Genomic DNA, 12,758 nt, shown 5'->3' on the forward strand with positions numbered 1-12,758 from the left:
CCAGCGTATTAGCAAGGATATGACAGGAGAACATGGTTTCATTTCAGATAAATTACAGGTTACTGGAGGAAGTCTAACGTAGGGAAAAGGTCTGGAATTCGGTTCAGGTGGAGGCGGCTATAATGTGATGCAGATCTAAAACACAGCTCCTTGAGGTTTGGATTTAGCTCAGTGCTTCTGCAGCCTCACAGTGTTGCCTAAACATTCTTTCGAACTCTCAAAGCTACTCTTTTCCCATCATCAGGACCCCGATAGGCTGAAAGTAGTAAGCACCTGTTTATCAAATGATGTACTCGCACAAGGAAGCAAAGTGTGAGGAGTGAGACTGTATGGGAGGGTTGGAGCCAACAAGGAAACAGTTTTGTGCTGCTGAAAATGGTTTCTTAGTTTTAAAATTTGTTTTGACGTGTTGCCTAAGGAAAAGAGACAAGGTTGTTTTCAGCAGTGTAAATCAATAAATATTTTCTGTCATTGACCAAATTCACTAAAAGTGTTGACAGACAGTACATCCAACTTAGAGGTGGGTAATTATATACTCAATGTATTGTGGCTTGTTCCACATGGTATGTATAAAATGAAATATATCAAATTTTCACATCATCTTTTTAATCCACTGACATGACGGTGTTTCGGTTCTCTCTCTTTCCTATGTCAGTCTACCTCTTCCAGACACAATGAAGAAAAAAAAGACTCACAAACATGATATGTCACAGACTCTCCCCCACCCATCCAGATCTCTCTGTCCTGGCCAATAGAGTGTGTGGAGGTGAGGTGTGTGTTTTTGTATCTGCAGGGCTCCAGATTGTGTGTCATTTTGTGACCACTGAGCACCAGTGTGACATGCAAATATTATTAATATAACCTGGAGCGCTAGTTAGCCAGTGACAGTGAATAAACCCTCACGTTTAACGGCGCTGCTGTAACTGCTGACAGCAAACTGTTGACCGGAAGCTTCAAGTTCACAGCTAAAACATCGACACTTCCATCCAGAGACGAGCTGGGTGCTTCAGAATAAAAGCACCAGTGGTTTTGCTTTGGTTTATTTCATTATAACAATACTTTACTTTTAAGTTTATTTTACAGCAGTTAAAGCAGCTGTGTGGATCTTTACGTTTTCATTGATTATAGCGCCCCCTTTGGTCGAAGCAGTATGACATCCACAGCCTGGTGTCGTAAAATTACGACTGCAGCCGGCATTTGTTCTGGTGTAGCTCTGAATTTCTTATAAACTGAGGACAACTGCCTGCTGTATATTTGTGTTCATGGTCACAGTCACAGATAATTTTGTGGTGTTTGTTGTAACGTTACTAGACAAAAGCAGTTCACATCAGCTAACGTTACATTTAGCTTGCTTATAACTTCCATGTCATCATATATTGAAGTGAAACAACGTCTAACAAGTTGCGGTATATTCTCTAAATAAAAACAAAAATTACATACCTGTCGATTTGGAAAAGGGCCAACTCAGGATGAGTTTTAAAACCTTTCAAATCTCTCAGCTCTCTCCACTTGGTGAATGCCCGACCGAGGTTTACACACTTTTGGGCTCGAGCCCTATCACTGTCCCGTTTAGCCTTCTTCTGTTCTTTTTCTTTTAGATGGTGTTCCTTCTTTATCCGCCATGACATCGAAAGTACAACCAAGTCCTTATAGATACATCTGGTAAAATTGTTATGTGTTCAGCAATGCCCGTTGTGTACTGCTTACTCGAAGAACACTCTGTAAACACGGCTCTTCTTCTTCTTCTCTCAATTTACTGGCGGATCTTAAACAACTTCCAGGTGCATACCACCATCTACTGTACAAGAGTGTGCAATGTGTCCGAAATCATTCACTACTCCCTACTACATGTCATTTAGTCTGTTTCTTAAATCCTACTCGTAAACATGGCTCCTTCTTCTTCTGTGGTTTAATGGCTGTGAGCCGCTGCGGGCGTGCAGACTTAATTCCGCCTCCAGATGCCGTATTCTGGTTTGCTGACTTCCGCTGTGTCCGACCCGACCGAGGCTGCGCTAAATAGCCATATAGAGAAAGGCTTTTTTGTCGCTGTTGGGTTCAAATTAATATGCGGATCTTCAAGGGGGGGTGATACAAACTAGGGACAGTTTTATAAATGGTAAAAAGTTCTGCACAGCTGCTTTAATGTAGTAGTTTATATTTTAGTAGTCTACAGTAGTTTAGAGGGAATTTCAAATACTCATATATATATATATATATATATATATATATATATATATATATATATATATATATATATATATTGCGATATAGCCTAAATATTGCAATATTAATTATAGGCCACATCGCCCAGCCCTATTCCAAATGTGCTGTTTTGATATAGAACAAACTCTTGGTGCTGTAACATTGCGACTGACATCATTTAACGTAACAAAACCAGAGCAGAAGCAACAAAATGGCTGCTCTAAACTAAAATTGGCCAACAAACCAAAGTCTAAAAGTGTAAATTGTTTTGGCTTTGCATTTATTGTTACTTTCATTAAATAATGTAAGACACCAAATCTGTATTATTGCCTTTGTAGCATCCCTAGCTCTGATAATTCCCTTTCTGTGGGCGACTGCTGCACACACTGCAACAACTGAGTGTTACTGAATAAGGATGCAATAGTCTTCCATCTCCAGAATGTTATGATGTGAAACTGGAGGCCCCTGGCCAATGAACTCCATCTGCAATCTAATCCCTGCTCCATCCAAGAAAGTATGCTTATCCTTCAACAAAATTGAATGTTTTGCATATGAACTTTGGTTTAGCATCAATACCATCAGCATCCGAAAAGGCATAAAAGAGAAACATGAGATGGAACGGGCTCCTTTCACATACTGCATATTTCAGCTCATTTGTCCCATTAACAGCCTGGACACATAAGGCAGTGCCGGTGCCTCATCGACTTGAGTTCATTTATGGAGGAAAATCTATAGAGGAGCGACACATATCCATCTGCTTCCTCACCCCCCCTCAGGGAGAGTCATTTGTGTACTTATTTAAGCTGCGGTCAGCCATTAGACCAGGCCTCCACTGGACTGTGTGGGCTAAAAAGCTAATTACTTTCCTTCCCTGTGCTATGGCGATAACTTTTCCCAAGTCACTGTCTTGGCATATGTATGGAAAAATCTCTTGGTTGATCTAGCAAAATTAGATTGGTTGAAACAGGTGTCTAGTTTGAGTTAATTGCCATTATGCTCTTCACAGTTCGCTATAGCCACAAATGCCCTGTTACTCCTGAAACACTTCAGAGTGTATCGCGTGTGCTGCACTCGCCGCATGCCTCAAGAAGTCAGTCAGAAGGAAGACCTACTGTTGTAATGAGGTTAACTGAGGGAAGAATGCCACCAGTAGCAGGAGCTTGTTTCTAGTGTTTCTCTCTGACTCTGTGGAGCAGAGGGGAGGGAAATTAGGTGTGTGTTTCAGGTGTGGTTGTCTCAGCGGGCTTGTGTGTATCCTCAGTAGACTTCAGTTGGGGTCCTAATAATAACTTGAAAGTGCAAAGTCTCGAGCATGGCTCCACATAATTAGCCTTTAGCAGGAATCAAGCTAATTGCAGAGAGGTAATTGGGCACACTTTCCAGTGTGTTTGTCTGTGATGATACACACACACGCGCACACTGTACTTTCCTACCTTGGTGTTTCATGTTGCTTGTCACTTTGATTTCCAGATGAATTAAAAAGCATTTTAATTAGTAGATTTCTTCCCCATGTCGTCTTTTCTGTTGGGAAGAGAAAGCCAGTGCGTAAGATTCAAGTTGAAATGTGTAATAAAAGTTTCTACAGTAAAGGAGTCCACAGAGTGATATTTGTGGAGATTTAAAAAGATACTCATTATACAGTGCTGGTTTCATATTCATCTATTTCATATTTTGTTAGGCCATTTATATTTGCTGAAGAATAGATTTGATGTAAGAGCTGTGTGAAGAAAAGTTCATTATGTGTGCGTGATTGCAGAGCTGGTGTGGAAGAAGAACGGGACATGCTGCGAGTCCAGGCTGCCATGGACCGGGCCACAGTGAAGGAGCTCCACTTGTGTCTTGCTAATGAGCACCAAGGTGAAACATTTTTTCTTTTCTTTTTTTTTCTTTTTTTTTTGTTTTCTTGGTGAACATGGCTCTTTAAAATCATCCTTTGTTTTTTTTCCTTTCTGTTGGTATGAAAATATGTTGCCCAAATTGAATTCTTACACAGTTATTCTTGCGTTCATTATCGCTCTCTACAATGCCAAGGATGGGGAACAGACTTAAAGTACAAAGTAAAAAAAAAAAAAAAAGCCCTGGAAGTATCACAAAGGTGTTCAACATGACAGCACCTTCAAGCCATCCTTTTACCTCTGGGCCATGTGTATTAGGGAGCAGAATTAATAAGACAACTCCCGGTGGAATTAATACGACAACTCAATTAAGACTTGATCAATTCCTTGCCAATTGATTGAGAGATCAAGTGGTGTTCATCTTGTCTGCATTTATCATTCCTAATGTTAAAAAGCGCATCGCTTTTCAAGCCAATCTGCAACCTTTTGTCAGGCACTGACCACCGCAACCGTTGGCCTTAATTAACTAGTTCAATAACAAATCTGTCCTTCATCACTTTAATTTTCTTCACAACCAATGATGGTGTCTGTTGGAGATGCAGGCATGTGATTTAAAGGATGGCACTAATTAAAATAGTGGATCCTCTCCTATTGACAGTTTAGTCAGGAATACTTGGAAATAAGCTCTTTTGAAAGGAGACACTTAATTTTACATCTTGTCAGACAAATAATCACTAAATATAAATGTTGCACAAGAGCCGGATCTCTCTTGTCTTCTGTGTTATCGTGTACAATATTTTTCCAGTTTCTATCAGGTAAAAATTCAAAAGATACTGAAACAAAAGCATTGCCCAGTGCAGAGATTGGCTTCACACAGTGTATTCCCCAGAACTGCTATTTTTATTGTTTTACCGCTAATGTTAGAGCTGTATTTTTTCTGTATATAAATACACTCTTGGTACCAAGCTTAAAAAACATCCATTAAATATATTATATATTTAGGATATAAAGCACTTTACATTTCCGTACTGTGTATTGTTTTGCTGAAATAACACTTTTTAAAACACAAGACTCACTTCAACACTATTTTACAACAATTTTTTAAAGGGAAAGACAAAGATTCTTACTAAGCCACGGAGGCACTGCCTATTTTATTTCTATTTTAGTTTCATATATTTGTCAAAATAATTAAATTGTACATCATGATGATTTTGTTATCTTACCACAAACTGTGTGAAAAAAATGAATGCGGGTCATGTTTATTATTTTGTTTTGAAAATAAGGCTTTATCATCTTTGATGTCATTTGGAATATTTACATCTAGACTACAATCAATATGTTTAATGTCAGTAGGAATTAAAGTCAACATTATTAAGTAAAAAATGTGAATGGCCACAACATGTGCTCCCAAAGAACCTCTGTGACCCGATCAAAGGGTTGGAGGGTTGATACGCTCACGCCAGGATCACACTAACGAAAGGCAGCAGATGAAAGGAAAAGGGCCTTTGTGCTGCAGCCCATGAGGAGACGTGGGAGGGACGTTAATATATGCCGCAGTGCCAGGACCTCCTCCAACTGTGGGTGACTAGGGAGCCACCATGTCTTCTTATCAAGGTAGTGCTGAGGTGCCAACTCCCAAGCCACCAGCGCCGGAGCTGGATAATTGTCTCCCAACCTGGTTATGTACCCAGCGAACACGGCAGCCCTCCTGTCCTATTTGGTGCTCTGTCTGATTGAATGTGACATGCTGGGAAGACAAAAGAGCAGGCTAATTCAAAGTAACAAACTTCCCTGGGCAAAGCGTCAAATGCAAAGCAAGGGAGCAGCGGCTCCTCACAACATAACCCTCACTCTTTTGACTCTCCCTTCTATGGCCTCTTTTTCCAACTCACTCTCCAAAAGATCAACTGACCTGAAAAGTCAAGGTCCTGAATATTTAATATTTCCAGCCTCATTGTACAAATTATTTTGGTCGTCCTGTCATAAATGTTTAACAGGAGAGAATGAAAGGCAGAAAGTTTTATATTGTTTTGTGTTGCCCTTTGCATCTAGGTGAGATGAGGAGGTATTGCTGCTTTTGCAGGTATATGCTGTATGTCAAACAGTGACACTGAGGCTTGTTGGATTGTGTATGCACACATGGATATCTGTGCATCAAATCCCCAAGCAGTCCTGCATTCATTCTGTTGTTATCATAAAGACTAAATCATATGTTTGCCAAGGCCACTATTGAAGTTCTCAGAATAAAGCAGCATGTTAGTCTGCAGAGATTAGTTGTCCGTTGGGGAAACATAGTGGACTACAAAGCAGTGCAGCCTGGGGCTGTGTGTTCACCAGGGATTCAAGCACTTCTCTTCGTTTGTTTTAGATCCCTAGAGAGAGGTTGCACATAGCATGTAGCAATGTGTGCTTTTTGAACACCGTTTTCGTATTTCCTACTAAATAAAGCACCTTTTTGTTAATCAGGAGATTAAAAGGCTACTTGATGAGATTTTAGAAACAGGATGTGGGTTTTAGCAGTGTGAAAATTTTACGTCCCTCTGAAAACAGCATCAGGGATTCTGTGCTCCTTCTGATTTGATTGACAAAAGAAAAACGAAGAAACCGGACCTTAGGGGGGAAATTAGACCGTAGTAATGCTAATTGATTTAATGTACCCTCTTTATTATCATTCTATTGATTGAGCAGCCTGAGTTTGACACACCATGTCACAATAACGAGCTTTGTTCCCCTTTGCAGAATTGCTTCACAAAGTGGTGGAGGAGCGCCAGGTCAAAAGCAGCACTCCGAAAAAGCTTTCTGTTTCTTCAGAACGAATGGAACAGTCATTTAAAAAGGTACGGCACTAAGCAGTCACTAAGTGTTCTTTGTCATTGCCAATAAAAGAAACCCTACAGAGCCATAACTACGCACAATGCCTCTCAGAAAATGTGTTTTTTTCTCAATCAAGAATGATTCAGAAGTGTTCTTTCTACTCTTTGGAGAACTGGTCATATTGTCATTTCCAAATCAAGTGACAGAAAGTTGTGTGTTTGTCTTACAGTTAAGAAAATGATAATAAAATAACGACAAATAATAACTGTAGGGGTGGAGAAGAGAAATTTGTATGACGTTATGTTAGTAAACAGCGGATACATTAACATAAATGTCATATCTGAGCTGTTAGTATGTTGCACATGTTTGTGCATACATGCTTTTAAAACCCCTGCTTGCATGAGTTTATATGCTGCCCCCCTTCTGCATTCATGGCAGTGAATCATCAAGAGTGAGGATAGCCATCTAATTTTGTTTGAAAGGTACCAGGCTTCACCAGCGGGCAGAGTGAGAACCAAATAAAAGGGAAAAATTGCCTCGAGGCACAAACCCAGCAGGCATGCAGTGTTCTCTTAAACAGTCTCCACCAAAGATCTAACAAGTAGACTAAGTGCTCCTGGTTGATGAGGGTGATCAGGGTGAGGGGGTGCCAGTCAGATGTCCACGGCCTTGCCAGGCTGGGGTGGGATATTGCCCCCCTCATTGGTTTAGCCATACACACACCATTTATGCACTGGCCTATACACCCTTGAGGAAATGTTTGGGGAGGGAGACCACTGTGTGCACGCTACCACACACAGGTCATATCAGGAATTGGCCTTTCTCATAGAAATATTCACTGATAACTTAGTCTGTAGAACAAAAAACACAGGGTTAATTCAGACTTGGCATGTTGTTGTTTTTACAAGCATTGCAAGAGCAATATGTTCAGAAGTTTGAGTATTTATGGTAAAAACGACAGATATGCAAGGGAAAAAAAACTAACCATGTTGTACCACTGAGGCCACGTATCTCTGATTCCTTCAGATTGAACAGCTGGAGCGGAGGATGGTGTCCCTGGAGAAGGAGACAGAGAGGTTGAGGGAGGAGAAAGAGCAGCTACTCGAGGCCAAGGAAGACTTGGCCCACAACTGCCGCAGACTCCAAGCCTCCCTGGATCATCTGCAAACCCAGGAAGCTGTCCGTGAAGAGGCAGCCCGGGCCCAGGCCCTGGCCCAGGGGGAGCAGCATCGCTGCGAGATCATGGCTTTAGAAGGCCGGCTGGCTGCCTCTCAGAAAGAGGTTACCAAGCTTCATCATCAGTTGCTGAAGCTGAGACAGGAGCTGGGGATCCTCAGAGCAGCCAGGGACTTCTATAGGAACCGTGTAGCAGCACCAACGCGGCCAGGCGGGATTACTAGCAACATTAGCAGCAAGGTCAAATTCAAAACAGCCAGGCTCAGAGGTCCGCTACATCAGCGCAGCCACCGAACAGTCAGCCCCAATCAAGCCATCAGCTGGCAAGGCCGCAGCCCCAGTCCCACTAAGGACGAGTGGGAGGACATGAGCGTAGATAGGTAATGATACACACGCACACACAGATGCACTTATTCTCACAGCCTCCCTCCTCATTATTTTTAGGTGGTAGGAATGGAGCGGGTGGGCTGGCTGAATTGTGGGGGGCCCACGCAGCATCGAGGGGACAACGTGCATATGCAAAGCGTAAGCAAATGGGTGATTGAATTTCATCTTCTGTCTAGTTGGTATTCAGGAGCCAAAGGAAGAATGCGAGCAAGAATGATAGAGAGAAGGAGAGAGGAGGGGGAAACTACTGTCAGATCCTTTGAAATATCCTGGGACGCCTTGCTTGGAGCTTATTGACTGAAATTTGCATGCAAAATTAGCCACCTCTCCACACAAAGTTGAACTGATGCCAGAAAAGCCAAGGGATAAGGGGGCCGCCAAAGCCTTGATACCTTCCAGTGATGCCATTTTCATGCACTAGTCACGCTACCCCGAAATTGACAGTTTGGCAGTTTGATTTAATTTACTGGTCCTTTGCATATTCACTAACCCCCCCTTGACAGCGCTAAGGATCCCCCTGCAAGTACCAGGCCCCCCAACCCATCTCCTCCACCCGCACACACACAACCATACAAGCATGGAAGCTAACCCCACCCTGCGTCTAGTCATGTTGGTTATCTTGTGGCATGTCAATTCACAAATGTGTGTGTGCTCTTCTTATTTCCTCCAGCCACCCCTGTAAACTCCTCCCAACACACACATACACACACTTCTTCTCCATCTTACCCGCCCTCCTCTTTCCTCTCCTCTCCTTAATTTAGTTAGATAAATTTTGAATGACCCTACTCGGCTCAGTACCAGATGTCTACAAGCTGTTTAACACCCTCTAAATTAAGAACCATCGACAGTAATTATTTCATGTATGTTTTATGCAAAAAAGCCACTGAGCCAACATTTATTGAGTGATGGTCGGAATGATTTGATTTCAAACACTCACAGCTATCGCTGATATTTATTTCCCTTCACTTTCTCTCCCTGTATGCCTCCCTCTACCCGCTCCCTTTTTTGCTCGGTCCTGCTAACTCCCCATCTCTTCACCAACTAATTCATCAGGCTGTAATCCACCCCATCTCAATCCACATGAGGCCGTTTAACAGGGACTGGGTGCAGCTATGCCCTGCTTTCCTAATGCCTCTCCATGTGGCTAATAAGCAGCAGTCTAATATACGCTTTACCTGAGAGGAGGATCTAAGTGGATTTGTGAAGAAGGAGTCTAAACTGAGATGTTGTCTTATTTAAGGCACCTGTCAACTGATTTGTTACTGTAAAGCCTTCTGCGTCTCTTATCCCGCAGCGGTCTTCTTCAGCAATATGTCTGGTAGGCGCTCCCGGAAATACAGTATTACTGCCTAAGGAAGTTTGGCCTAAATAATACCAAATAAAGATGTCAGACTCGTTAAGGCTACTGACAAGTCTTTGTTTTTTCCCTCCCTTTTTATCGCTGCCTCTGGCTTCCTCTCTCAAGTTTTGAGCTGCTGGAGGCAGCTGACCATTTTGAGCAGATCAGCAGTTTTGTTAGAGAGCAGGACAGAATGGGAGCAGAGGGGCAGAGGAATATCATTCTGAACTGTGTGGAATTGCTCTTTTAGTAGGGATATGTGGTGTGCAGGCCTAGGATTCTGTAATTTCAGGAACCAAACCACTTGGCCTGCAGCCGGGCAATTTTCTTTGAGGGCACACAGGCCACATGACAGAGCATCAAGGCCATAAGTTAATAAACACGATTTTGATTTTACTTAAATAGACAAATCCATTTTAATGCCTTTTTAATAAACAGTGCAATACTTGTAGAGAAATGAACACTCCTTTTTATCAAGAAAAATAATTTATTTTAGAATGTTATTGATTAAGATTTTTTAAAACAAGTTTTAACATCTTCTTGATGCATGCAGATAAGGTTTACCATATGAGTGTATATGGTGACATCTGTAAGCATAGGCAGACATATACACTGTATGTAGTTTACATATTTTATCATAAGATTTATGTTAAGGATATTCCCCTTGGAGAAACCCTCAAAAACATTAATTAATAACAATAATAACACTTAATCAATAACATTCTAAATTAAACATATTTTTGCTGAAGCTGGTGTTGAAAGTAACTAACGAGTGAACCCTATAGCTTCCTTCTTTTCTCTGTTGAGAGCTGCATTGGCACAGTACTGATCGTGGGATTGAGTAGTAGCAAAACTGTCACCCAAAACAAGAGCTCTTTCACACTTGCATTTTTATTGGTCACACCACACATGTTGTTTGGGTGCATTTGTAAATCCAATTTGACGCTTTACGCTAAAATGAAAATGTTATTCAGAGATATATAGCATTTCTGTTTCTATATCTAACAAACAATTAAGTTTCACTTTCATTTTATTTGGCGCTCTGCTCTTCTGTTTCCAGACAGTATGCTCTAAATATGCAGAGTGTGCTCTGCCACTCCGAGAGTAGGCTTGTCACGATAACAAATTTTGCTGGGCGATTAATTGCGTCAGAAATTATTGTGATAAGCGATAATATTGAGTAATATTATGCTTTTAAGACCATTTTTATTATTGTTGTAATTTCGATGTTTTTAGACCATTTTTTAAACTTATATAATTTCTCTTTTAAAGAGAAATAAACATTTATTTAACAAGAATACTTAGGAATGCAAAAAAGATTTAAATATCTGAAATAATACGTAAAAAAAATCCAAATAAATTAATAAATACAAAAAATAGATTCTTAGTCTCTCACTCTCAGGTGTGCAGTTAAGTTGGTCGTATTCGCTCTTTTTGTTGAGATGGTTTTAGAACAAACCTGGCAAACCGGCTCGTCCAAATTACTGGGCTGCCCTCTGTCATTTGGTTTAAATCCAAAACACTCCCACACAGGGGCCGTGGCATTTGGTTTAGGAACAAGTTCCATGTCTTTCTCTTATGCTCAACTCTTTCTTTTTTTTCTCCACCTCGTCTCCCCCTTACGAAGATCGCACTGTGTGTGTGTGTGTGTAGCCCATAGCCCCGCCTCCCCCACAGACACAAAAACACTCGACACTTTCCCTCCGTTCATTACGCTAATGAACCAACTCACCTGGCTGCCAGATGATACACGGCAGTGAACGCTCTTGTTGTCCAGTGTCTTTAGTGGACAGAGACGAGGAAAACAAACACACATGAATATGGCAATTAATCGCGGCCGGAAAAGTTACTGTCTCCCTTTAAATTTACCGTGCAGTTGACCGACTTATCGCATATCGCGACAGGCCTATCCGAGAGTGTGTTGCTCTGAATAACCTCTAACATATAACGGTATATTCCACAGCGCTTCTTATTTACAAACAGTCCAGTTTGTGCCAGAGTGTGCTCTGGTGTTCGGAGTGACTATTTACAAATGTGTCCATTTTTATATATTACTATCGGCCAATCAAGTAGCCTAAATGTTACCAACATTTTGGTGCCGGAGATGAGTTGACAGGAGACGGAGAGAGCGGAGAGGCAGGACGAGGAAAGGAAAACAAAACAGGCAGAGTGCGAGGCATCAAGGTCACATTTGCTGATGGGCATACCATTTTCAGAGGGGCACCAAAGGCAGACAGAGGGACAAAAGCCATGGCTGTCGTGGCCTTTGGTGAAATTCCTGCCCTGGTAGTGTGTGTTTATGATTGTTTATTTTATTGTGCTTTTAATAATTGTTGGAATACATTACAATACACATGGGTGGCAGATTATTTACAAGGAAAGGCAACAGTAAGTGTCTTGGTGAGGTGTTGAGTCACCACAAGCCGCCAGAACAGGGTTAGTGTGCCTTCATATGTTCTCCGGACCTCAACTGAATGATGTGCACTGTCACCATTCTTTCAAATGATGTTACTTTATTTGGTGTTTTGGTGGTGGTGGTGGAGGAGAGTGCTGTCTAGCACTTTGCTCCAAAATCTCTCAAGATCTGGTGACTGTAAAGGCACATGATTCACTTCAATTTCATAATCATAACATCATTCAGTGACCCCATGTATCCTATAATTTGGAAGCCTCTTCCATCACTTCCCAACTTTGCATCCAGCCTGTAAATGCAAAGAGATGTGTTTCTGTGACTAACACAAGTCCTCCCTAAAGGATCACCTTAACAACAACCTTAGCTGTGTTGTTCCTAGAAACCATAGACTGTATATAAAGATGGATGTCATGATGACAGCTCCCCAAAAGTAAAGCCAAAACTACAAAGTACACGTTAAAGAATTTTTTCTGAAAGATTGTTTTTGTCAGTTTAGGTTGTTCTTATCACACAGATGTGTGTTTAAGTGTTCGTTTTTCTGATAATTTTGGTTTTAATTAGTTATTAGGTGCTCTAGAAAGGGGGTCTGACA

General features: G+C 41.4%; 1 protein-coding gene across 2 annotated transcripts in view; it reads left to right on the forward strand.

The window, feature by feature from the left end:
• cntln (centlein, centrosomal protein) overlaps positions 1-12,758 on the forward strand; it is a 112,132-nt gene that overhangs the window by 53,672 nt on the left and 45,702 nt on the right. For both annotated transcript variants that reach the window (XR_007448922.1, XM_049571394.1), the window contains exons 14-16: positions 3,959-4,059; positions 6,777-6,874; positions 7,878-8,407. Coding sequence is in view for 1 of the 2 variants with exons in the window: in XM_049571394.1 (XP_049427351.1) it covers positions 3,959-4,059; positions 6,777-6,874; positions 7,878-8,407 (729 nt within the window). In the remaining variant the exon portion in view is untranslated. The remainder of the gene's footprint in view (positions 1-3,958; positions 4,060-6,776; positions 6,875-7,877; positions 8,408-12,758) is intronic.

Source organism: Epinephelus fuscoguttatus, linkage group LG3 (genome assembly GCF_011397635.1).
Source record: "Epinephelus fuscoguttatus linkage group LG3, E.fuscoguttatus.final_Chr_v1".
NCBI lineage: Eukaryota > Metazoa > Chordata > Actinopteri > Perciformes > Serranidae > Epinephelus > Epinephelus fuscoguttatus.